A 27,755-nucleotide genomic window follows, 5' to 3' on the forward strand; every position below is an offset into this window, starting at 1 on the left:
AGTTTATCCACAGAGGGAGAGAAGAATTTAAGCATTTTCACTATATTATCATTAGGGTACCGCCAGTGGCGTAGCTAGCAAAACTAGAATATGTCCATAGGATATGAATGCCCCGCCGAGTGTGTATTACTAATGCAACATGAAAATCATAGGTATTAGTGTATGAAGTTTGATGAGAATATCTTGAAAAGTTTCTTTAAAATTGAAATCTAAAAAGTTGGATATAGATGATTAATTATCACCAAATTATGTATAGATGCATAAAAATATTTCTTTAAAACTAGCAAAATGCAAATTAAAGAAAAGTGAGGCCAAGGTCACAGGAAAGTGCAAGGCCAAAAGTTTTTTATGCAGCTCTCACTAAGTCGTATCAGCATATTTAGTTTGATAAAAATATCTTGAATGGTTTATTAAAACTGAGCTAAACTCTAGTTTTAAAAAAGTGAGGTCAAGGTCAAAGGAAAGGCCGAGGTAAAAAAATGTTGATGCAGTTGAAAAGCTCACGTCAGTATGTATTAGCGTATGAAGTTTGATAAAAATATCACGAATGGTACCTTTAAAACTAAGCTAAAGACAAATTAAAGAAAAGTGAGGTCAAGGTCAAAAAATATTAATGCAGTTGAATAGCTTACATCAGTATGTATTAGCATATGAAGTTTGATAACACTATCCTGAATGTTTTTTTGTTTCAAACTGAGCGAAACACTAATTAAGAAAAGTGAGGTCAAGGTCACAGGAAAGGTCAAGGTCAAAAAATGTTGATGCAGTTGATAGCTCTCATCAGTATGTATCAGCATATGAAGTTTGATAAAATATATCTTGAATGGTTTATTTAAAACTAAGCTAAACAATTTAAGAAAAGTGAGGTCAAGGTCAAGTTCAAAAAATATTGATGCAGTTGAATAACTCTTATTAATATCTATCAGTATATGGAGTTTGATATTAATATCTTGAATAATTTCTTTGAAACCGAGCTTTGAACTGATGTAAACGTAAAGCGCGACGGAAGGACGGAAAGATGGAAGGACGGATATGACAAACTCTATATGTCCCGGGTATATTCATGGTGGGGCATAAAAATTACTGCATTCGAAAAAAGGCAAAGGTCTGGGTCCGCCTTGAGGTCCCAGCGGGTCCAGGGCATGCAGGGGCCCTGGTTGGGGGCCCAGGGGGTGAAACCCCCGGAAGCTCCTATCATATGGTTTTCAATTTTTTATTATCGCAATTTTTACTTTGTATGAAGAAAAAAGCTTGAGTTTTGACAGATTCCACAAAATGTTTCTTCAAAAGCATTTCCGATAGTATGAAGGCATTTCATTTTTAGCTCACCTCGACGAAGTCGAGATGAGCCGGCGTTGGCGTAGATTTTACCTAGATTTTCCAGATGAGTGACCAGGTTAAAGTTTTTGGAGCAGGTCCATTGCCAAGGAACTATAAGCCCTACCTTGGATGGACACTACCACACTTGCTTCGGATTCTGGATCTGACCTAGATTTTCCAGATGAGTGATTAGGTTAAAGTTTTTTGAGCAGGTCCATTCCCAAGTAATTATAAGCCTTACCTCCAAACTTGCATGGATGATGCATCTAGGGATTGACACTACCATATACTTGCTTCAGACGCTGGATCTGACCTAGATTTTCCAGATGAGTGATTAGGTTAAAGTTTTGGAGCAGGTACATTTACTTCACTTTAAACCCTACTTTGACCAAACTTGCATGGATTGGTCATGGATGGACTTGCATGGATGGATTGGTAGTTTCCATCTAGGGATGGAAACTACCACACCTACTTCGGATGCTGGATCTGACCTCGATTTTCCAGATGAGTGACCAGGTTAAAGTTTTTGGAGCAGGTCCATTCCCAAGGAACTATAAGCCCTACCTGGACCAAACTTGCATGGGTGATGCATCTAGGGATGTACACTAACAACCTGCTTCGCGTTCTGGATCTGACCTAGATTTTCCACATGAGTGAATTTAGACATATTTTAACCAAATTAGCATGGATGATGATGTATCTAGGGATGGGCACTTCTAGACTTCCTTTGGATTCTGAATCTGATATTGATGGACATTGATCTTGGGATGTACACTAACTAGGAAAAAATATGATGTGAGATTTGCCTTACTTGTAAATAACATTCGTCGAGGTGAGCTTAGTAATCTTTGATTACCTGTGTTTAAAAGAAAGTTCGGATATATTTTTGTTACCCTTGTTTAGAATTTTGATAGAGAGACAGAGAATAGGAAGAAAAAAATAAATAAAAAAATATAAACAGAAAAACCAATGTTTGATATGGAATATATTTCACAAGAGAGTTTTTTCCTAAATATTTATAATATCAGGAGTGCGATATCCAACTACGTATGCAACATCAAATATCCATTTAAATTACTATTACATTTTCAATTATTGATTGTTTTTAAAATAAAGTACTCGTGCAACGCACTAAATTTGCATTTTAAACTACCATGGGAATGGATAGTTTATATAATTGCTTATTAAGTTTTTATATAAAAAAAAATGTCCTTGAGTTAAAAAAAAAAGAAGTTAAAACGAGAGGAAAACTGTATCAAAAATCCATTAAAAGAGCTGAAAATTTTATGGTTTATATCTATGAACAAAATAATTCTGGAAAGCCTGTGTCTTTTTTTAAATTTCATATATTTTTAACTTTTATCTATTATTGAAATTTTGTAATCAATTGTTGTTGAAAATCTGTGTATTCATTTGTGATGTTGAATACAGACCCCAGGGGGAAGGGGTCATGAATATCACAATTTTTACTCCCCTTCACACATAGATGCTATATGTCAAATTTGGTTGAAATTGGTTCAGTGGTTCCAGAGAAGAAGCTGAAAATGTTCAAATGTTAACGCACGACGGACGACGCACGCCGACGGACGAAAACAGATAGCAATAGGTCACCTGAGTAAACTCGGGTGACCTAGAAAGCTAGTCTAACACCCATTGAAAAAAGTGTGCGCTGTCTTGATTTACTTCTCCGTTTAAGCTGCCATCTCAAAATATTTCTAACAATGATTTACCACCATTTTATCTTACTACTTCCACAATAAAACATTCCCCTCAGCGACACAACCATTTTAATTAACAGTCCCCCTGGGCCTGAGACCGTTAAAAACTTCGCTGCCAGTTCAGCGATGGCAAGACATTTGGTCCACATCTTCGCTAGCCAAGGGTGACGATCCGCTCCTCTCCTCTTTTTACCATCGTCACCCTTGGCTATAGCGAAGATACCATTTAGTTGACACAAGTAAATAGACATACGGCATATTAGTTTTCCTATCTCCGATATCAGTACTGGGGTATACCTTTTGCATTGATGATTTGTTACTACTCACGGGTACGCACTCGCGTTGAATGGACGACAAGAGTTCGTGCCGGTTATCTCGTAAACATTAACTTTGTTTACATTTTATTTGCAGTTTACGTGTTTGTTTACTGCACTGACCTGTGCAAGTGTTGTAACTTTCTCTCCTGCCAAAGAAGTGTTTTACAATACAGTAGCTATGTAGCATACGTCCGTCTGCACAGATGAAAACAGAATAAAACATGGCAGACAAAATCTTTTACACGAATCGTGTTCAGCTTTAAGGAGGAATGCCACATCAGAATTTCATTTAATTGATCTTTAAGACATAGAACATTCATATTATGCATTTATTAACAGCAAATTTTAAACCATAAAGCATCTAATTTGCATAAAACTTTTTTTTTATTTTCTATGAAAAAATGGAAAATGGAAAAAAGTTTTTATAAAATAATTAAGAGCTAATATCGGAATTTCAATCCTGAAACCATAACTTAACAGGGATCATCTGGGATGTCTCAAAGATCTACGAGATAAAAATTTGGTGTGGCATTCCTCCTTAATTACAGTAGCTTGTGTCTTAGATACCAATTATCCTCAAGGCCCGTGGATCTCTCGTTTTCATAGAATAATAGAAGTTAAAAATGACAGTTTTTGTATTAATAACATAAAAACCTTACAGATGCAGTGTTTTATTTCTTTATTGATAAGTGTGATACTGTGTGATTTTACAGATAGACAGAAAGGGGAGACAGAGACAGTATAACAAAGTTTCTAAGTACAAAAAACAGTCTCTAGAGACATCTATCTTAGATGTGCCAGAAAAAGAAAAATCCCAGTGTCATTAAATTAATCGATACAATTCAATGCACTCAGGTGGTGTTCTTAAATCTGCTGAAACATAAAATGGCACATTCAACATATTCATGTTCACATGATTTTACTATACAAATCTTAATGTTACAATTCTCAAGTATCTTAAAAAAATATTTACTGTTTTAAAATATGCAATATTTTATCTTGTTGGCAAATTCACTAAAAATCAGCCACATAGAAATCATCTGCAAAACAGAAATTTAGAAAAATAACACTACCCTCCATCCCATAATTCTGTGTATTGTATATTTTGGGTAACCCATTCCATCCCCAACTTTAGGGATGATTGCTCCCAGCACTCTGTCAACATAAATATGCTTTTATCAAAATAAAACACAAAAATAAATACTTTGATAATTAAGTGATTTTTATGTCTGGATAACAACTATTTAGTTTCTACCTTATATATTATGGAATACTTGAGTATCCATTGTATAGCATACGATCAGTTTTAATACATATAGAACAGCTAATATTTACAATCTGAACACATTTTTCTTTTCATAATACCTCATAACTTTCCTTACTTTCTTTTTAAAAGAATTTTTCAAGTGCTTGCATAGAATATCAATAGTGAAAATATTATAAAATCAAATTTTTATTTTCACACTACTTATTTTTTTTTTAATTACAAAGAAAAAAAATCCAACAATCTTCAAGTCATGAAAAAACCAGTGTCAACAAAACAAATAAAACAAAGCACCGAAAAACGGGTGTGATGTACAATGAGGCTCTTGCGTACATGTACTTTATCACATTCAAAGAGAGACAACTGAGCACTAACCCAATGACCACTAATGCATGATTCCATAAAACTCCATCTCTCCTTACATGATTATTTTAGTATGACATTCTGACATCCTAGCAATTTCCTAAAGAAGGAAAACAGAACTGAAATGACATCACCTGTTGAACCAAAGACTGAAGTGAGCTATAATTATGTCATTGAAATCTATGAAACCTGACCAAAAAAAAAATTAGGACATAAAAAATTGTGAAATCTTCCATAGAGACGGTAAAAGACAAACACAAAGTAATTTTTTTGATCTGTAATCACATTCATAATTCTTCAACTAACATTTTCAATATCTTCTACAAAAACATTCTCAAGTTGTTTAGGCCTACATGCACCTATGACATTCAAACCACTCCCTCAAAATGGACCTTTTAGGCAAGTAGACTTTTTGTCTTGATCTTGGCACTTGGGGGCTCACCATGTCAGTAGAGTGCCTATCTCCTTTCCAGCACTACAAAGTCATGAATTTCACACCACACAACTACCAACACACTAGGATGTTGAAGGATTAGCTGACTTAATACGACCCGACCCAGATTTAGAGGTCATGAGGCGTTCCACCATCGTCCTGGCATATCTGAGTCTGCTGGCAAGTTCTCGGGTACATCCAAACTTTTCAATACCACTCAGTTTAAAGACATGAAAATCTCTCTTTTCATCAATGTATGTGACTGCTTGCATTAGTGGACATAAAATAATCTTTGTATGGTCTTGGAAGAAATTGATCTGAAAGAAATCAGCAAGTTACCAATTTTCTCCCTCTTATTTTTAATGAAGATTTAATTAAGTATGTGTACCCTAAAAATAGAATGACCCTTTCTCCAAACTTATTGAGCAGCCTTAATGGATGGAAGGAATAAAATTCAATTTTTTTTCTAAATAAAAGATATAACAACCTTTGATTTACACTTACTTGTAAAGTTCCATTACTGAGGTGCAAAACAATGGCACTCCTCGTCCTAAACCAGTGCCTGAGGAAAGGCAATCTTGTCATGTCATCTCCCTCTCTGGGTGTCATGTTGGCTCCAGCCTGTGCAGGAAAAATAAAGTGTCTGAACAAATGTACGAACGAAGAGAAATCAGAGAATCAATAAGAAATGGAAATAATATAAAATGAAATTCATAATTTTATGATCATTTTTTAAGGACACATGCAACATTGTTTTGAATTTTATTTTTTTCATTCTTTGTGTAATTTATGAGTTCCAATAATGGAAGGACCTTTGTGCAATTTTATTATGCTTGGTAATGCTGTACACCTCCTCTGAATCAAATTTTGAGGAAATACCAGCTGAAACTATATTTTTCTTTATAAAAAAAAAAAAAAAAAAAAAAAAAAGAGTTTCATCGTATCTGATGATATATTTTTTTTAATCTAAGAACATCTGATGGTACAATGATTTAAATTAAGAATATCTTGGAATTTTATCAGTAGGAAATTTACATTGTAAAGTACATGTACATGTATGTTGCGTATGACCTTAAATTTGAAATATCTCTTGAAATACAAGGTTACCTTGAGTAGATGCTCATTCATGTAGTTTCTGAAGTATTTTAGCAGAGTAACTTTTTTGGTAAGGGTTTCTGGGAACACTTTGAGGGTGTGGTAATGCTCAGTGCCATCTCTCTCTATATACTGCACATTCCTAAATTGAACAACACCATTACCATTTATCAAAAATATTATTTGTGTTTATAATTTCACTTATTGTTTAGAAGCAGAATTGTTGTTATAGAAAGAGAGAAAAATAAACTTCCCCATTCCATTTTTTAAAAATTATAATGTCAAACAGCTTTAGAGGTTTCCCTTTCAATATAAATTTTCAAAAACACTTACTCTCCGTTGGCTAGAAGGATGAGGCGTGTTGAGTCATTGAATAGTACTCCTACACTGTTGTCACACAGCTGATAGCCTAGGCCATACTTGTCCGAGTAATCTACCCACTTACTGACCCAGTAAATAGGAATAGAAGCAGGGTCTTCTGCCTCCTCTATAAAAGTCAGAAAATTCTGATCATTCCATGAAACATAATAACCCTTCTCTGGTATTTCCACTTTGATTTTTGATTTTATAGTAAAGCTAGTAAATGCAAATATTTAAAAGGCAATTTTTGAACAAAAATTTTTAAAATCTTAGTTGAATTACCCTCTTGTATTTGGATTTTTTCCGATGGCTTCGATGCTATCACAGTCGAAAGGACGGCAAATAGGTCAGATAAATAATAGTCTGCCGGTTCATCACCTACAACACATAGAACAAATTTACATAAAAAAATACTTCAGATTTTAATCTTTCTATTTGTACTTGTTGAAACATTTAATCTCCAAAATCATTTCCGAAATTCTTCTCCTGCTTACTTCCTTTCCTTCGTCCTTCATCAGCGTCTTGTTCAGATTCTTGTGGATACTTGTCATCTTTTTTCATGTCTGTTGGGGCAGTCTGTGGCCGTGAATTTCCATCTGAGTCAAGAATAAAAAAAGAAATCAAAACTGGTACTTAGTTCAATTCTTTTTCTTCCTTTTAGTTTCTGAATGTTATGATACAGAAAAATTTTGAATTTTCTTTTTGTTTACCAGCTCTGTTGATTTCTAGTAGAGGTCGTCTTGATAATGCCTCTGAGCGTGCTAGTGTATCAAATCTGGGAGCCATGCTCAGGCAACTGGTAGGGAGTCTTGGGGGAAGGTAACCTATAAAGAAACATTTCTTCTTTTAACTATAAAACTAAAAATACAATGATCTTTATTTTAATATGCTTTCATGTGATCTCAAACAGATTTCTAAGATTTTTTTTTTTTTTTTTTTTTTGGCATGTGTCTATTACCTGAGTGAAAGAATTCGTCCTCTAACAGAGCTTCCATTCCTGGTCTGTCTGTGGGGTCACCTTTGAGTAGTTTAGCAATTAAGTTTTTGGCGGGCTGACTGACTCGGGAGGGAATGTGATATTCATTTTTCTTGATTTTTAAGTAGGTATCCTTTAAACAGGAGGTTTCAAATGGAGGTTTCCCCACCAGTAAAGTATACCTGCCACAACACAAAGCATCAAACTAAATATAACATTACTCATTTTCCATGAACAGCTCTTTGATGATACATTATACACTATATTATAAAATATGTTCGATCAATGCTTAGAATGGATGCAACATATAGATTTATTTGTAGCTCTTGCTTTATAAACAAACTGATAACCTTGGGGCCTTTTACTCACAGTATACAACCGAGTGACCATACATCCACTTCGTAACTGTGACCCTTCTTTCCAAGGACCTCGGGGGCAATGTAATTTGGCGTGCCACATAATGTTCTGTAAAGAAAAAAAAAACAACATATTAACAAATGCTTGTTCTTTCCATTTGGCTTTTTAAAGATTTTTGAGACTAAGTATAAAATATCTAAACTTGGGAGTCCAAAATGAGATTTCTTTCAGAATAACACAATGCAATTAGTCATGCAGCACCATCTGAATAGAGGTTGACAAGTCCAAGATAATTAATTTTGCATGGGCTAAATTATAATCAAACACCATCTTTGCCATCTGACCTTTTCCTCTCTCCATCATAATCCACTCTTGTAGCCAATCCAAAGTCTCCGATTTTGACCTCCATTTCATCATTGATAAATAGATTTCCTAGTTTCAGATCTCTGTGAATGACTTTGAAGTTGTGTAGATACTGACACGCGAGAATGACCTGTCGCACAAAGTACCGTGCCTCTGGTTCTGTTACAGCCTTCCTTCTCTTGTGCAGTTCCATCAAGGACTATATATTTATAACAAGACATTATGCTTTATTACAAGAATTGTAGTTTTGCATTTTTTAATACAAATGAAAATATCAAAGATTGACAATTATATTTATTTAATTTTGATATATACATGTACTAAAAATCATAGAAATTTATGCTTTGTATATGTAAATAGGAATAGGTTTTTAAACTTAAATACCAATTTCAAAATATTGCAGGAAATGTGAGGAATTTAAGGTTAAATATATACATTTGTGGTATCTCTCCATTATATAAACATGCAGAGAGCAAATATCTTCATAACTGTATGAAGTTTTTCGAAGGTCATAGGTCATTACGTGACCCAATCACACAGCGCAGTAATATCTACATAAAAAGACTTACTCCACTAAGCAATATAGCATGTTTTTCATACATAAAAATGTAAAAAATACTCAAGTAAATTGTAATAATCATTTTATTTACAATGTAAACGAGTATTTAATACAGTTTTTGATCGGTTTTACATAGAGAATAGAAAACTACATGTTATAAGTTCCATGTCTGAGCTGCATAGTCTCAACGTTTACCCTTATTTTTCTCGCAGACCTCTGAATGCTATAATTTTTTTTCGTTAAACTTTACTCACAATAAATTTGAAAATCTGTTGAAAAATATCAATGTAATGCAATCACGCCACAAACAGCTGACAAACACTGCACTTTGGAAGTTCGGTAGGCACACCTCCATCATCGAGATCGTTGTGACGTTGTCTTAACAATGTAAGCTGTCGCCAGTGTCTCCATGTCAACATCATAAATTAATATAAATATGCCTTACTGAAATCGTAGATTTTATGGTTTTGATCAAATTTTGTACTTGATTTCAAGTTATCTGGTCCGGACAAGTGTCTCCATCCATCCCTTTCCTACCGAAATTCCTCCAACTTTTTATTATCAAACATCGGACGTGTTTCTTGTGTTTTTTAACATCGAATATGGGTTCTCATGAATACAAAAATTCCCAGACACCAATATGCTCACTATAATTGATCGCAAGTAGCCTTTCACAGAATATTCCCTTCAAAACAGAATCCTTTGCCAGATGAATTTGAAGCGTAACCGCTTTTCAAGCCGATTTACACCTAGCGTAATTTGTCGAAATCTACGACGTGCGGTTAGTGCAATATTTATATTTGATTACATTCAATTGTCCATCTCAAATGTATATACAAGTAATAAATAACAAGTTTAAAAACTTCAATGGGAATTGAAGTGGGTCGGTACGTGATCAAATCTTCTGAGAAGGCCTTCGGCCTTCACAGGATTTGATCACGTGACCGACCCACTTCAATTCCCATTGAAGTTTTTAAACTTGTTATTTATTTCTTAAGTAAAATTGAAGCTATGGTTCTCAGGTCAATTTTCTTAAAAATAGATGACGGTGGGAGGTTTTTTTTGGCCTTTTTATTGTCAATAAATTAAACTGGGGGGAGGGGGGAGGGATTTTTTTTTAATTCCAGAAAATTCTTCCTTTATAATTCGTTATTTATCAAGTGCAAAACTATGAAAAATTGAGGACAGAATTTTTTCTTCTGCATTGGTCTCCGCATTACCACCTTTTTTAAAATTGAAAATATGAAAAAAAATTTGCAATGTGGCTACCTTAAAATGGACCAGCAAGGGCCCAAGAACCATAATTTCATTTAGCCTAATTCTAAACAATGCAAAGTTAAGAAAATCATTTGTTAATATCATCATTCAAAAAAATTTAAAATATATATTTAAAGATATACATGTATATAAATCTCTCTCTCTCTATATATATAATTGATTTGATATGACACTTATAACGGGAAATAATATTTTAGAAGACAACAAAAGATGAATGACAAATGCAGCGTCAGGTACTTTATTAATGTCACATTTTAACACCTTTCAAACATTGTTGGCTGTCAGGGTGTTAATGGCATCCATTAATACTTACCCGCCTACGACACAGCTCCAGAAGTATGTAAACATTGTCCATGTCCTCAAAGAAACTGTGAAATTTGACGATATGTTTGTGGGAAACACTGCGATGAATACTGATCTCTTGGGTCATCTGATAATTATTCAGTGAAATAAACTTTTCAACATGTTCAATGATGGTGTCAATGGTGATAATTTAAAAACATTTAAAGAACTGAGCATAAATATTTCACACATCTGTACAAGAATTTCTGATATGTTCCCAATTAGATATTCCAAAAGAATCACTGTACCTTGTCTTTTTGATGCTGTTTCACTAGAAGGGACTTTGGAACAATCTTTCCAGCAAATATCTCTTTTGTATCTGTGTCTGTCAACTCGTAACATTTTGCAAAACCTCCCTAAAGTAAAATAGTTGATTTTCATTGTGAATCATTTTTTAATAGAACCCCCCCCCCCCCCCCCCCCACTTAATAAACCTTAAAATGAAATGCTCCTTAGGTTTTATATTATTGAATAATAGTCATAACCGAGTACAAATGGTAGGACCTGATCCCTTTATAAAATAAAAGTAAAATCAAGCCTCTCATGTCTAAAACTTTTACACCTTAAACACCCCCCCCCCCAACCCCGTCCTAAAAAAAAACACATTATAAAAAAATTTTAAAAATCCAGACAAGGACATAATGGGGAACCAAATTAGTTCAATAAAAAATTAAAAATGAAATTGAATATAAATAAAAAGAATTCCAATATATAAAATTACCCCCCCCCCCCCCTTTTCCAATCACTACTACCAATGCATTCATACAAAGTTACAAAGTAAAATTATCAATCAAATTACAAAAATTAAACGACCATTGCAATTAGGCCTAGTTGGAAAGTTGGAAATATTTTTTCTGTCAACATGGTCAGTGTTGTTCATGAAAGATTGCTATAAGTTGAAAGTGCATTGCATAAAAAAATTATTATCAAATGAAAAATAACATTGGGGCAAATATAACATACCATGTAATTGTTCAATTATTGTTGTCATTTTCATGACATCAAACAACAGTGAGCAAATTATATAATTATTAATGTTCTGTTTATAAAAATAGTCCACCATTTTCAATTTAAATCTGCGACATGCCTGTACACGTTTTGAAAACGAAGTTGCTTCTTCTATTTCTGTAATATGAATGCAATGTATTCTTATATGAAGTTTAAACATGAATTTTAATAAAATGTGTTTAATATATATAATGCATCAGATTTAAGTTGTACCTTTCCCAGAAATCTGCCTTTCAGGTATCTTTTTCCACTCCCAGGATCAATGACAATGTCTGGCACTTCCTTGCGTATTTCTTCTCGTCTTAACGCACTCGACATTTTCTTCTAAGTTTTGAATGTTGACATAAATAAATAGAAACAAAAGTAAATACAAACTTAATAGAGATCCGTTTCTTTTTTCTCACACGTCCCTTCCCTTTCTACCTGACTTGGTTTAAATTTAGCAGTTTGAAGATTGTGTACAGCAACAACCAACTGATTGGCTATTACATTCAAGTTTAATTTCATTGGTTAAAAAGGTTTTCCCACTAGAGGGCAGATGGTACAAGCTTTTCGTTGTTTTTCTAGACTTTTTCATATTTATCAACCTAAATGCCAGAGGAGAGTACTCATTTGTGTGCATTATTTTGATTGGACAGTTATATCAAATGAACGAAGGCCTTTCATTCGCAAATGGAAACAGTTCCACATGGCTATGCTGGCAGAACGTCGATTTAAACGAAAAATTTCAATAAATCCAAACGGAAATGCCTGGAGTAATGGTAAAGTTGTATTTCAGTAAAATTATAATGCAATTTCCATGAACTTTGCAATTCTTAATTGAAAAAAACTTAAATTACACTAATGATATGTAAGATTCTGTTAAGAGGAAATTCGGGTTTGGATTGTAATGTCTAATGTAGATGCTGATGTGACAGATAAAAGTTGTTTCATTTGTTAGATTAATGGTTGTCTTTACATTTTCTCTAAATTTATGTCTTGGGATGCATATAGGATATAATTCAAGGTATACACAATGGTCAAAGGTCCTAAATTCGACAGGGTCCGAATTTCGACGGTTTCTTTATTTTGTTTATATCTCCTTCGAAGGGCTTCGATCTCACAAGAATAGACTCATCTTTGTAAACAAAACGTACTACGGAAGACTTGAATCGCATCACCCACTAGTTAGAATAATCTAACTGTGTCTCGGGACAAGCCCTCACCACAGTTAGAATACGTCCCATATACTTGCAATGTAGCAAATCGCAGCGGATCCGCTCCGAAATGATTTTGAAGAATAGAAAAGGAGTTGCACTGAAAATAACAACGAAATTAATCATAACAAACCTTTTTAAGATTGTATATACCTTTTAACCTAAAAAATAATCCACGTATATATGAAAATTCAACTCGTATTCTCAACGTTTTTTCCTCACTTTAAATTTACACGCCATGCTGACATTCAAAAATCTCGGGATTGTTCATAGAAAATGCACGGAGTTTGAGTTTTCGCCCGTGTTTATTTTGGTACATTGCCAATACACGGAACAAATTCTATTGTTAAACTGGGTCCATAAGATAATATCATTTTAACGATAGAACATTCTATCTAATCACCCACATGCAATTAAAATTTACGTTATACCTGTAAGTGACTTATTTCATAAAGTTTTCAGATGAAAAATGTCTGATTTATGTTAACTTACTCATATTATTAGGAAAAGCTTGCAATGCATAATTTGACAAAATGTCATCTGCATAGACTGAAGGTTACACAATCATGTTTGGAAAAAAAGAGACCAAGACAATTTTAGTATGAGTTTAATGCAAATGATTTTTTTTATATTTTAAAACCAAGAATTTGTCAAGATCCAAAAGAGAAAATAATGACATAATTTGAATGCTTGCATTTGTTATCTTAATAAATATAAAGGAGTTATCTAAATACAGACACTATTAACCAACTGCCCTCCCTATGTCTACTTCTTAATACAAAATGACAAATAGGCATATTCAGTTTTTGGAGCAGCAAGGCAGAACAATGTGCAATATATATTTAAGAATGACATTTAGCCAATCAGATGTTAATTAGGGCCCCGCAAGGATTTGCGGGTGCCCTATAGTAATCACTCTGTCTGTCTGTCCGTCCGTCTGTCTGTCTGTCTGTCCGTCTGTCATTCTTCTGTCCACAAATTTTCTGTTTTTTTCTAATAACTTTTTTTAGGGTTGACCAGTTAAGTTCAAATTTGGTATGTTGGTTGAATAGGCAGTAAGACATATTTTGATGCTAAGTTTGGTTCTCTGTGTCATCCAGTTTGGAGCTGGGGTGGTGGGGTAGATTCCTTTACTTTATAGAAGAGTGAATGGGCAAAGAGAGATAACTGCTGAGAATGTTCCTATTATAAACTGTGAAAGGCTGCAATGAGTCTCTTGGGATTAATTAACTTTCCTCTTGAAGAAAATCCAAAGCATTTATCTTTATCTGTCACATTGAGATTAATTAACACCTCTGTCTGCAAATGAAGTTTGTTTAGAAGTTAAGGTCAATTCTGAATGATGTTTACATTCTCTGATATGTGGATTTAATTAATGTTCATACTTTATTTTGGTAAAATACACAATGAGTTATTTATGATTTTATTGAATTCTAAAAACAAGATATAGATAAAGATATCTTTTTTATAATTATTTTATTTTTTTTTTTTCCTTATCTTTCTTTTTTCTTTCTTTTTTCTGCCTTATGTAAATTCAAGATACTATTTATTTTAACAGGTAATCAGATAATAACCACATTCTATCATTGCTGAAAAAGCTCTTATTGTAAACTTAGAAGAAAAGGTTGAGATAGCAGTATAAATAATCCTCTGGGATTGATTATCTTGGTGATCGCAGCAGAAAAATTTTAGAGGGTTATGTTTCTGTCACTTTAAGATTAATTAACACCTTTGTCTGCAACTGATGTTTGTTTTGAAGTTAAGGTCAAGCCTGGGTAATATTTGCATTCACTGAAGGCTGGCATTTTAGAAAACACATGCTTCATTCTTCTTTAAATATACATTTAATTGAGTTATTATGGATATGATATTTTTTACTGCCTTATGTAAATACAAGGAAACTATTTACAGGTTGGTGGATATTTAGCAGTTAAATTGCTTTTGCTTATTCTTCTTTATATATTTTTAAATTTTTGTAATCAAGTAAAATTCTCATCCCCTAATCTGCACCCTTATATTTCTACCCCTCGGCGGGGCCCTTGCTGACTGGTCAGATTTCTAGTTCTACCTTTGTTTGAATTAATTTCAGATTAAATTGCAACAAATTTAACAATATTTATATCTATAGATACTAAAAATTTGTTTTGTTTGGCCTTGCATATCGATCGATGACATAACCATCAAAATTAGGACTCAGTATGGCAGCCCCCGTTGTTTATATGTCACTATTTAAATGCATCACATATCGCGATACAGAAAATAGTACCCTTTGAATGAAGTATTTTAGGAACAACTTATTTTTGTGGATAATTGTTTTAATTATTTGATATATAAAATTGACACATCTTGATAGACTGTCAAAATATGGCATGCAAGGATATATGGTCGAGGGTCCTGTAGTCGTGCGTGCCCAGTAGTTGTGCATTATCAGGGCTCTCGATTCTCTATAATTGGGCCCGTTGAACGGCCCTGTTCCCAATACAAAAAAGGTACCTTTTTTCTCAAAAGAAAGGTGTATAATTCCCAATTTTCTGTAGCAAAATATTTTTTTTAAAAAATAGACATTTTATTTAAACAACAGTAAGCTGCGCCTAGCACCACGTGGGCCAGTCAGATCTGAAAACCATGATGACCATGTGATTGAGGAAATTCAGGAGGATGTGACTAGCGACTGTCACTCAGATTAGTCAGAAAGACAAATAAACCACAATTTCAACACTTAAAGTTAGTAATGAGCAAAGCCAATGTACTTCCATAAATATTCTATCCATATATTTTCTGTTTAACTTTAACAGTTTATTGAAAACCAGAATTGAAGACAAAATCTAGAAAAACAAAATTTGAGTTTTTTTTTTTAATGAATATTGGATTTCCCAATTTTTATAAAATGATATTAATTTCACAATTTGAACGGCCCTGGCCCCAGTCCCAAAAAGTGGTGTGAGAGCCGTGATCATTTTGTTTTAATTTGTCATATGTTGGTCACGTGCTACATGATTACATCATAAACAAATGATTTTCAAAGATTAGAGAAGGAAGCGCCTACACTATAACAAAAAGTTGAATATGCGAAGGAAACATTTATACATTAATGAAATAAACATGGGCATCAATAAAAGCCGCCATTTTGTTAATACTCTTTTTGCAGTTTCTAAATATATACTTTAACTGTGCGGAAGCACCACCTATGGACATGACAAGCACATGGCTAATTAGCATAATCATACATGATGATCACTGGGTATTTGAATTGTTTACTTTGGTCAAGCAATGACAAGCATTATGAAAGATGACCTGATAAAAATTTGAGGTCAATGTGCATTTTGTCGGACCCAAGAACCAAACAGTTTGGTTCTTGGGTTCGACAAAACACATTTTGCAGAGAACACAGTCAGTAAATGTTTTGTAATACCTTTTATTTATTTATTTATTTATTTTTTGTAAAACTCTTGTGTCAACTCTGTAAAATTCTGTCACTGTTGAACACCAACGAATGCAATTAAAAGATAGCTGATCCCACCCACAGTATGGAGTAAGCAGTCCAGTATCTCATTGACAGGTCCAATATCTCACTCTGTGGTCAAACATTGATTTTTTTATGACTGCTCAGTATTGGAAATGTTAGACTTTTTTGGTATAGATTTACATAGGAACCAGTTTGTAAAGGCATAACAAATACATTGTTATATTGAGTGAAGAAATGTCTCTTAAGTTTCTATATACTATATATGTAGAGAAACAGTCAACATAATTAATATTAGCTCATCCAAAAAGTATTGATAGTCTCTTAAATTGATTTATTTAAGAAATAAATAACAAGTTTAAAAACTTCAATGGGAATTGAAGTGGGTCGGTCACGTGATCAAATCCTGTGAAGGCCGAAGGCCTTCTCAGAAGATTTGATCAATTACCGACCCACTTCAATTCCCATTGAAGTTTTTAAACTTGTTATTTATTACTTATATATACATTTGAGATGGACAATTGAATGTAATCGAATATAAATATTGCACTAACCGCACGTCGTAGATTTCGACAAATTACGCTAGGTGTAAATCGGCTTGAAAAGCGGTTACGCTTCAAATTCATCTGGCAAAGGATTCTGTTTTGAAGGGAATATTCTGTGAAAGGCTACTTGCGATCAATTATAGTGAGCATATTGGTGTCTGGGAATTTTTGTATTCATGAAAACCCATATTCGATGTTAAAAAACACAAGAAACACGTCCGATGTTTGATAATAAAAAGTTGGAGGAATTTCGGTAGGAAAGGGATGGATGGAGACACTTGTCCGGACCAGATAACTTGAAATCAAGTACAAAATTTGATCAAAACCATAAAATCTACGATTTCAGTAAGGCATATTTATATTAATTTATGATGTTGACATGGAGACACTGGCGACAGCTTACATTGTTAAGACAACGTCACAACGATCTCGATGATGGAGGTGTGCCTACCGAACTTCCAAAGTGCAGTGTTTGTCAGCTGTTTGTGGCGTGATTGCATTACATTGATATTTTTCAACAGATTTTCAAATTTATTGTGAGTAAAGTTTAACGAAAAAAAATTATAGCATTCAGAGGTCTGCGAGAAAAATAAGGGTAAACGTTGAGACTATGCAGCTCAGACATGGAACTTATAACATGTAGTTTTCTATTCTCTATGTAAAACCGATCAAAAACTGTATTAAATACTCGTTTACATTGTAAATAAAATGATTATTACAATTTACTTGAGTATTTTTTACATTTTTATGTATGAAAAACATGCTATATTGCTTAGTGGAGTAAGTCTTTTTATGTAGATATTACTGCGCTGTGTGATTGGGTCACGTAATGACCTATGACCTTCGAAAAACTTCATACAGTTATGAAGATATTTGCTCTCTGCATGTTTATATAATGGAGAGATACCACAAATGTATATATTGTGACGTAATGATACCATCATATCTTGCAAAAAACATAACATCATTATAAAAATCAAAGTAATACAATCATGGCAAGATTTGCCAGCATCTAATTAACATGCACGTAATGCATTGAATACAAATTAGCTGCTTAATTTTGATGAATTCAAATCAAATTGCTATTTTATGGATTTGTGTTTTGTTTTTTTTTCATATTACAAAACAATTATTGCCCATGTTTTCGGGCAACATTGAATATGTTAGCCCCCTTGGGATGAAATATTGCCCTCAAATCCATGTCGGGCAATATTTCATCCTTTGGGGGCTAACATAATCAACATTGCCACCAACATCATGCAGATAATATTTGTATATTATTAATACCTTCACTACAGGGCTGATATTGTTTTACGTTTGAAAGTTTTTTTTTTCATATTGTTAAAACGAAAACTAATACATGTATTGTGTCCAACTGTAGATGATACTAAATTTGGCCAGAAGTTGATGAAGAAATATGGATGGACTGAAGGAAAAGGACTAGGGGTAAAGGAAGATGGCAATCCAGAGCATGTCAAAGTAGATTTTAAATTTGGAAATAAAGGTAAGTACAACAACTATTAGATTTAGCATAATTAATCTTACCTTGAAACATAAAGTTTGTGTTTTTTATCTGCATGAGCAGAACTGGTATTTTAGTACTTGAGGAATGTCTTTTTTGATTTTGAGGGTGGGGAGGGGGCTTGCTAATTTAGTTGAGTCAGATTATTTATTTTCATGCCTTCACAGGGCAACTTATTTATGTCCAAGATGACCAGAGACAAGTTACTTATTTTCTTCACTTAAAAAGTTTCACAAGCAAAAAAGGGGATACATGGTAACCTGCAAACTCAAAAACTCCGGCCCAGAAGGGGATGGTGGATAGCCCAAACTTAAAAACTATTTTGGGGGGAGCGGGTACATCAGTCAAGGCCAGGTTATTTATTTTTAAGGACAGAATATATATTTCCCAAATCTGCCAGGCCCCCCTCGGAATTAAATGATATTCCTGTATAATTATTTGCTGACTTTTTGTGTGAGCTAACTCGTGGCTTAGTCAGCTATTGCCCAAATATAAATTCACATATGATGGAATTTAATAGCAGTTTTAACTCATGATTGCTCTAACTTACACATCATAGTCTACAATCAGATTATGCTTTCATGAAAAACAGGAATTTTCTCTTGATTACTTCAACAAAACATTGGATGAATATACAGAGTTATGCCCCTTTTTAGCCGGGCTTTGCTGAAAGCAAAGTCCTGGCTGTAGGCATCGTGATCGACTGCCTTACTATAAATAGCACATGTTCAGAAAAGTAAACAAAAAGCCTAACAGCGTCAAAGCAGACGCTTCCGATAAACAAAATAGTCACATTAAAAGATGATACTTAAACAAATTTTTTTACATCTCAATCTACGGAATTGTTAATTGATCAATAATTTTGTTTGAGAATTAAATTGAAAGAGGAATTAGATATTTACTTTATTATTATCGTGATATAACAATTTGTGCACATATGCTACTGAATGCATATTGTAAGCGAACTATTTTCAATAAGCGCGGGCTTTTCGACAGGTTGCCTATATTTCGTATCGTTTTCGTCGATGTTAAGTGAGTGGTTATATTCTCTGTTTTGTCTTTCAGCAAATAAATAGATAAGTAAATTGGAGTTTAAAGAATTAATTAATGTGCGTTATGCCTGAATTAGGTCGCCTGACAATTGTACATGGTGTATCTGGTGTATCTAGTCGGCGATAAAAGTAGTGTTTGTTTGAAACTTTAAGAATATCTCTAAAACTTTAACTATGAATTACATAAATTATTAAACCAATATGAATTTGATTTGTTTTAAAATTAAATTCTAATTCAAATCTATCTAAAGAAAAATCAGCAAACCATATGGTTCAACATTCTTTTTTAAAAAAGTTTGGCAATTGACAGACAAACATTTTTTGTAAAAAATTAATTGTTTTCTTAAAAGTTAAAATCAGTTACCTTAAATGTTTAAATTAGTGACATTAAATAAAACAAATGACTTATATATTCACTTCACTAGCCATATGTTATTGGTAGAATTAAAAAAAATTGTATGACATTTTTTGTTCGTTTACTGATATTATAGTATAATTAGTCTGACCTATATTTATTTACGTCCGTGATGCATGTATAAACAGTAAGCCCACTGACAATGTCGTGATATCTGTAATTGTTTTTTTTTTAAGATCAGTATAGCATTAAGGTGTCTTGAATGGCAAGAAATTTAATGTAATAATGAATTTTAAAAACATCGGTGGTCATTTATCAGATGTAATTTGGTACGATACTGTGTTAATTCCTGCTGATATTTTCAGGCTTGATCTTGTGAAAACGGCTTAACAGGAGACAATTTATTAAATTTTTCCTTTCAAAATAATTGCAAAAAGATGATGATTTTATGATTATATTAACGGCATAAAATAACAGCGAACACCGACTACATGCAGCAAACAAGTGCGCCGCCATTACGAATTCGTAAAACAAAGAAACAGTTACGGATACTCGTAATTTTCTGAAAAAAAATGTGTAGGAGGTCAGTCGGGTATAACCGGAAACAAACAAATTTTATTTAGCCTATGTATGTTTATATTCATGAAGATTAATCTTACAGTTGTAATACTGGTAATGCTGAAATGTTTTCAATATATTACTACTCAAATAAAAAAGTAAAAATTTGAATGCGTTTAAAGAAAAGGGTTTGAAAATACGGTATTACTTCGATAACCCTGAATGCAATTAAAATAACTTTCTCCTTTCTAATAAATAATTTCGAACAAAAATCCTTATGATGGTTAAGATCTTGTATTTGTTTGTTTGTATGTTGTTTAACGTCCCTCTCAAAAATTTTTTCACTCATATGGAGACACTACCACTTGCCGGTGGAGAGCTCCAAATTTTGTCCTATACTCGGCACTTACGGCCATTGAGCAGTGAGGGATCTTTTTCATGCAAGCACCTATTGCGACACGGGCCCTCGGTTTATACGGTCTCAACGGAAGGACCGGTCTCCACGTCCCACAGTGGGATTCGAACCCGTGACGTAAGGATTAACTCCTTACTTCGCGACTCTAGAGCAGACGCTCTTACCACTGCGCCACGCGGGCAACTAAGATCTTGTGTAAAGGTGATGTAAATGAAGTTCAAAACTATTTGTTTTCTTTCATAATATGAAATAAACAATGCGATTCCATTTGGTTAATATTTTAATTTAATAGTATCAATTTAAATGACTGGGATAAAGATTTATATTCTGTGAAGCATTGAATATAAATAAATAAAAATGTAAACTTTAAGATAGAAATTTCATGTGAATATGTTTATGTATAATATATAAATTATTTATACCCATTTAACAATCAATTTAGCGTCGAAAATTTTTATGCTTACAAATTCAGATCAAATTTTTAGTGAAAAGTCAATGGTATGTTTTGAATGTGAAAATTTTGTTCGAGACTTCTCACCTTGGATTCATCTCGCATGTGCTCCCAAAGCGCTTTACAGTATATTGAGCGTGCGTGCGCATTCCAAAAAAAAAAATGGTCTTAAAACACATGCAAGCTCTCAAGGGTGCTGGGAAATAAAAATCGTTTATGTTAATATATAATTAAAAGAAAACAACATATAAAAATGTTCATTAGTCTTTATCTAAGTACAACACATTATAATTTTTCAGAAAAAGTTGGTTAGTCTTTGCTTCAAAACTTCCTGTTCAGAATGAAGAGCCATCTATGTACGAGCCATAAAGACCTGAATACATCATGATTTTCTCAGGCAATGACCATTATGGCCGAACCTGGAACTAGAACTAGACTCATATTCATGTCATAAAGATTAGATAATTATAATTTTCGTGCAGCTGGTTTCCTAGAGGACCAAAAATAAAGAATATTTCTTTTCTGATTAATACAGGCATGTAGTATCATTATCAGAAAAAAGGAGAATTGTCCAAACCCGAAAATCCTATTCCGTTGGAGAAGGAGTAGGGGTGGGCTACAACTTACTTTCACATTTCGAATTTCATTAATTCATTACCAAATTACCGTACTTTTAATATGCTACAATAAAATGATGGGTACAATCTAATTAAAATTAGACTATCCATTTTGCTTTTAGTAAATCTGTTCGTCGCTCGTGATAAATACCTGGTTTATATTACGAAGAGTGAGATGAAAGTTCTAATTTAAATTTGATTGCGAAGAGTCAATCAACCTTTCAATGTACATTGTCCATTGTAAAAGTTTATGTTTGAAAAATGGTGACACCCCTAGCTCCTCCGATACTATGTGTCTGTATGAATCAGCAAAACCACTCAAAGTGCACTGTCACCATGCATAACCATTGTGAGCTTAATGTTTAGAAAGGTATAAATGTATTTTCATTAAAAATATCACCAAGTCCTATCCTGGGGTCTTAACGTTGGGTTCTGGACCGTAAATTTTAATTATTGGTAGATGGGTTATTATTATTTATAATCATACAAACTCTACCTGTTAAATATCAATGGTCAGAAAGAAAGATTTTCAAATATGTACTAATTTAGGATTAGACAATACACTCGAACATATTAAAGCCCGGCTTTCAGTACTTTCAGTACTTTGATTTTTTATAGTAATCTCAATAGTTTAATTAAATCATGCAAAATTTGAAAAAGAACGCTTTTGGCTGTTTAGATTTTCTTAGATTTTTTTACTGCAAATATTTTGTACATGTTAGATTTATTTATGTCAGAACAATTTGACGTGTTGCAATTAGTTTGACCTTAAGCCCATATGATATTTTCGCTAAATTGACTGGACTAGTAAACTGTCAGCCCAAACTCAAAAAACTCCTGGGGGGGGGGGGGGGGGCACCAGTTAAAGTCAGGTTATTTTATTTAATTTCTTACCTATGTAAAACAAAGTACATGTAATTATTATCAAAATTTTTATGGGCAGAACAAAATCTACCAGCAACCCCCCCCCTTCCCCTTCAGAATTAAATGGTCATCCCCTAATTCAAGGCTGTTGTCAGCTAGGGCTCTCGATTGTCTCTAACTGGGCCAAAGGGCCCCATTCCCAATTCCAAAAAGGTACCTTTTTTCCAATTTTGAATGTTTTAAAATTTTCCCAATAGTCATTTCTCCCAAAAATTAAAGAAAATATAGTTGGATATATAATAACTAAACTTGCTATTCGTAATCCTCTGTATTGCAAAACAAAAATTAGTTGATAACAAAAGCCAGAAACCCAATACATCATGATTTTAAAGGATAGTAGTTATCACAAAATTTTCCAAATAGTCGCTATTTTCTCAATCTTGATGGTCACGGTCCCATTCCTAAAAAGTGGTGTGAGAGTCCTAGTTGTCGAATTATAAATTCACATATGATGGAATTAAAAACTAACAACAGTGTATTCATGATCATATTGGCTTTCAAATGTACTTTATAAAATTTAAAAGTTTAAAATTAGACTTGTATTTTTCGCTCCTCTACGATAAGCTTCAGTCTTGTATTGAAGCATACAGTAGAGGAGCGAAAATACAAGTCTAATTTAAATTAGATTGGTTATAAAGAGACAGTACAATATCACCTGGCTAAACTCCTTTGTTTCTTAGCTTTTATTATTGGAAAGAATAAAAAATCTGGTCCTTCAAATTTGTCATTAAAAATGTCACCTGGTACATATTCTCTCAGTACATGTACGTTGATAACTGAAGAAATATTTCAGTGTTCTGCATTTATTTCAACACATAAGAAAGGGGGTTTAGTTTGCCACAATATTTTTAGAAATGGTAACAAAGTAAACAGAATCTTGACCTGTTCACCTGTAGTTAATGTTTTACCTGTTCTGTTGATCATTAGGTGTAGGATACAAACACAATCACAGTGATAACTGGATAGCACATCAGGATGACTTCAATGCCATCTTGGCCAACTTAAACGAAGGAAGCACAGGGGAGCCAGCCTCTGTATCCAGCATAGAGTCTACGTCTGAGAAGTCCAGGAGTCGTGTGCAGTCAGTAATATATTTATCCTTGTACAAATGAAATTGCTACTTTAAATCTGTTACAGAAACACTTCCGGCACAATATTGTATGCATGGTTCATTTTGATGTGTAAATCTTTCGATCGATACATGTAAAAAGAAAAGATTTTTTTCTGAGATCCCCTGGCCCATTTTGCAAATCAAAACTAGTCATTTGATTTTCATTTCAGTGTTATATACTCTCAATATAATTATTATTTCTGTAATTATCTATCAATCATGATTTTAAAGTTATCAGTTGGACTTTCTATTTAAGATATTGCTTTAATTGAGCAAACAAAATAATCAAAATTTTGACTTGCAAGGATTTGTCCGAAACACATGGTATATTTTTAAAGCTTCAAGTATTTCACTTCATGAATGGAAAATTTTTTTAACAGCTACCAGAAGTTTGTTCAGGGGAAGGATCTGTCCCGAAGATCAGCCTCAGATTTAGACTCCATTTTTGGCGTCCGTAGCAACAAGAAAACCAAGGAGATGGTGAAAGAGGATGATATAACTGAAGATAAACCCAAGGTCAGTCAAATAAATTCATTCTGTGGCTTGTTGCTGCTTCTAAGTGTGTCTAATACAAATATTAAGAAAAAATTCTTTGGGTTTCCATTTTTTGGGGGTATTGGCTGTTATTTTAAAGTGTCTTCTTTCCCTCTGAAAAAAATCAGAGAATGTTCTAACCAAATATTTTTGTGACGTTAAATTTACAAATTGATTGCAATCAAACACCAAGAAAGAAAAGAAGTTCCACACCCAAATAAAAATACCCCCCCCCCCCCAAAAAAAAAAACATATACACACACACATACACAAACAAAAACGGGGAAAAAACACACACACACAAAAAAAGCTGCGTTTAAAATTTTAGTTCAACATTTTCAAAAAGTGGGATATCTCAAAATTATTTTGATTTATTAGTTAATGAAGTATTTTTTCCAATTATTTTTTTTTTTGGAAATCTGCCATATGTTTTAAAGAAATAAGACAACTACTATTTTGTCTTTACCAGGAGGACCCTGTATCTGTTGTCACCTTCAATAGCACTGATAGTTTACAGGAATACTTTGCCAAGAAAATGGCTGCAAAAAAGGGAGGAAATCAACAGAAGGAGTTAGAGACTGTTAATGAGCAAGACTCAGGTGAAAATGGATCAACTTTAGAAAAAGAAAAGAAGAAGAAAAAGAAAAGGAAAGCTGACCCTGAAAGTAGTGAAGAGAAGGCATGTGAGAGAACAGAAGACGAGCATGTCATGTTCTCACTGGGAGATAATGAATCAGGTTCAAAAGTCAAGAAAGCAAAGAAAAGTAAGAGTGTAGAAGCAGTTGAATCTGGCTCAATGTTTGATGACAGTAATATAGATGACAGTAAAAAATTTGTGAAAAAATCAAAGAAGTCAAAAAGGAAAGGGAAAGAAGAAAGTGTTTCAGCAGAGGAGAAATCTGTTGAAATTGTTGAATCCAATGAGATTAAAGATGACAGTAGTGAGTGTGTGAAAAAATCAAGAAAGTCCAAGAAGAAAGAAAGGGAGATTACAGTTCCTTCAGAAGAGAATGTAATATCTGGGGACAATGAATGTGCAAAGGAGAGCAAAAAGGAAAAAGTAAAGAAGAGAGGAAAACAAAAATTGACAGAGGAAAGGGTAGAGACAATAGATAAAGTGCCAGTTAAAAGACAGCTAGAAAATGCTGATGAGGAAGAGGGGCCCAAGTCAAAGAAAAAGAAGTCTAAACAAGGTGAGTTGGGTAAAAGTGGGACAACTGATGGTCGGGCAAAGCGAGTGGTGTTTGATTCTGAGGGAAACTTTGAGCGAGTTCACGAGGTGGAAGACAGTTCTGTAGAGATACTGAAGGAAAGCTACATGAAGACTTTCATGCCTAACTATACTGAAAAGTTGAAGGCAGGCAGTAAGGTGAAAAGGACTTCAGTGAACAAAACTAAAAAGAAGATGGTAAAATCTTTAGCTGAAAAACCTACAGCAAAACTCTCAGTGAAAAAAACACAGAAAAGTAAGACATTTACAGAAGAGTCCAAACAGACTATGGCACCCGCAAGAAATGCAAGGAAAACATTGCCAAATAGACAGCTTGATTTGCTAAAATCTGTTGGAGAAAACAAAATGACAAGAAACAGTTCTGGCAGGAAAAAAGTTCCATTTGATAGAAAAGCCTCTCCATCAGCTAGGACTGTAAAAAGATTAAATGAGAAAAGGACAGTTCAAAATACATTGAAAAAGGATAAATCTTTCCTTTCTCGGGAAAAGAAGAGGAAGATATTGGAACAAGATATGAAAACTAAGCTCCCCTCGATTATAGATGTGTTTAAATCAAAAGGTGCTAGTGTTCATGCTGTTGGTGGGCTTTATGAAAAACCTATAGAAAGTGGAAAACAAGATAAAAGTGACAAAGGCAACAATCTAGTAAAAAATGGAAAGAATGGAGGAAAAAATGTGAAAAACAGAAACTCTGCAAAGAAAGGGAAAAAAACTGTATCAAAAGAAAATTCTGCAAAACTATTAACTAAAAATAAAGGCCAGGCAAAAAATGTGAAAAAGACAAGCAGCAAACCAAAAGCATTGTCTGATGTAGAAAAGGAAAAAATTGAACAAATTCGCAAACGTACTGGAAAAACGCTCACTCGCCATCAGTTGAAAAAATCCCTGTGGTATGCTAAACAAAAGTTCAAAACATAACGACATGCCACATGGTAAATTGTTTTTCATTTTTTTTTGGCAATATATTCAAATGTGTGCACCTTACTTGATTTTCTCATTATTGCTGTTGTTAGGTTAAATTTTTAGGACTTTTCTGTTAGGAAACAAGCTACTGTTAATAGAGTACTGGTATAAGAGTAAAGTTACATTTATATACATGGACAATATAACATAGATTGATCAGTTCCAACAGATTTATAATTTTGATAATGCAAAAATGATTGGAGTCCTGCTGTGCAGGCATACGTGATCCATAAATCTAACCTTTCTTTTGTCTATCCTTCTGATATTACTTGAATTCAGAGTATATCTCTTTTCTTCTTGGTTCCAAGCGAGCTCAGATACATGATGTATTTATATAAAACTAGCTATTTCTAAATTTAAAATGAAAGTGTTTGACATAAAAAAAAGACCAAAGGTTTTATGTCAGATGAATTTTCTCTCCCAAGTTCTATATTGCATATTTTATTTCTTCATAGGTAAAAAACACTAGAACCCGTAGACCACACCTGGAGATGGAAAGGAAAATGCCATTTATTGTTAAAAAGGAGACTGATATGATTGTGATTATAAGGAATATGATTTTTATGTAAAGTTGAAATGTATTGTGATTTGAATTGATAAATTATTGAAATGTTATGAATAGTGAATGTGATAAAGAATGAAAGAACAATTGTTTTATGTTATTACATGTATTTTGGCCTGTGGATATCAGCCTGGGTAGCTCAGTCGGTAGAGCACCTGACTAGTGATGCAGGTGTCCCGGGTTCGATTTCTGTCCCAGCCATACATTTTCTCCTTTCCTGTTACGGATTTGGTGTTATTGACCACCTCTGGACTTGCAGGTGAAAGTCCTGCCAGGAGCAATAAGAACTTGGGTTGTGTCTTCCAGGGCGAAGACAATTTAGGGAGGGAGGAATGTAATGGTTTGGGCCATGGATATCAGCCTGGGTAGCTCAGTCGGTAGAGCACCTGACAAGTGATCAGGGGTCCCGGGTTCGATTCCCAGTCCAGCCATACATTGTCTTCTTTCCTGTTGCAGAGTTGAACAGTTCACCTCGGAGTGTTCAAATACAGTTAACATTTATT

At 33.6% G+C, this 27,755-nt stretch overlaps 2 protein-coding genes across 4 annotated transcripts; one reads left to right on the plus strand and one right to left on the minus strand.

Moving 5' to 3' along the window:
• Positions 1–4,017: 4,017 nt before the first annotated feature.
• Positions 4,018–12,220, minus strand: LOC133186683 (serine/threonine-protein kinase PLK1-like). Its single transcript, XM_061321935.1, has 13 exons — positions 11,967–12,220; positions 10,994–11,101; positions 10,717–10,833; positions 8,548–8,765; positions 8,216–8,311; positions 7,829–8,028; positions 7,581–7,694; positions 7,365–7,466; positions 7,153–7,248; positions 6,844–6,997; positions 6,523–6,652; positions 5,920–6,036; positions 4,018–5,732 (listed from the first exon to the last, which is right to left on the minus strand). Exons 1-13 carry the CDS (start codon positions 12,069–12,071, stop codon positions 5,499–5,501), a joined length of 1,791 nt encoding a protein of 596 aa, XP_061177919.1. The 5' UTR covers positions 12,072–12,220; the 3' UTR covers positions 4,018–5,498.
• A 221-nt stretch (positions 12,221–12,441) lies between these two features.
• LOC133187163 (PIN2/TERF1-interacting telomerase inhibitor 1-like) lies at positions 12,442–27,325 on the plus strand. Of its 3 annotated transcripts, none has more exons than XM_061322527.1 (6): positions 12,442–12,514; positions 18,339–18,461; positions 23,779–23,932; positions 24,343–24,478; positions 24,966–26,659; positions 27,146–27,325. In XM_061322527.1, exons 1-5 carry the CDS (start codon positions 12,442–12,444, stop codon positions 26,643–26,645), a joined length of 2,166 nt encoding a protein of 721 aa, XP_061178511.1. In that variant the 3' UTR covers positions 26,646–26,659; positions 27,146–27,325. The 3 variants fall into 3 exon arrangements, with proteins under 3 accessions (XP_061178511.1, XP_061178513.1, XP_061178512.1); XM_061322529.1 differs by having other exon boundaries at positions 24,966–25,689; XM_061322528.1 differs by lacking the exon at positions 27,146–27,325 and having other exon boundaries at positions 24,966–26,664.
• Positions 27,326–27,755: the final 430 nt, after the last annotated feature.

Source organism: Saccostrea echinata, unplaced genomic scaffold, assembly GCF_033153115.1.
Source record: "Saccostrea echinata isolate AGI-Se365-2 ecotype Australia unplaced genomic scaffold, CSIRO_AGI_Sech_v1 ptg000014l, whole genome shotgun sequence".
NCBI classification, from domain to species: Eukaryota; Metazoa; Mollusca; class Bivalvia; order Ostreida; family Ostreidae; genus Saccostrea; species Saccostrea echinata.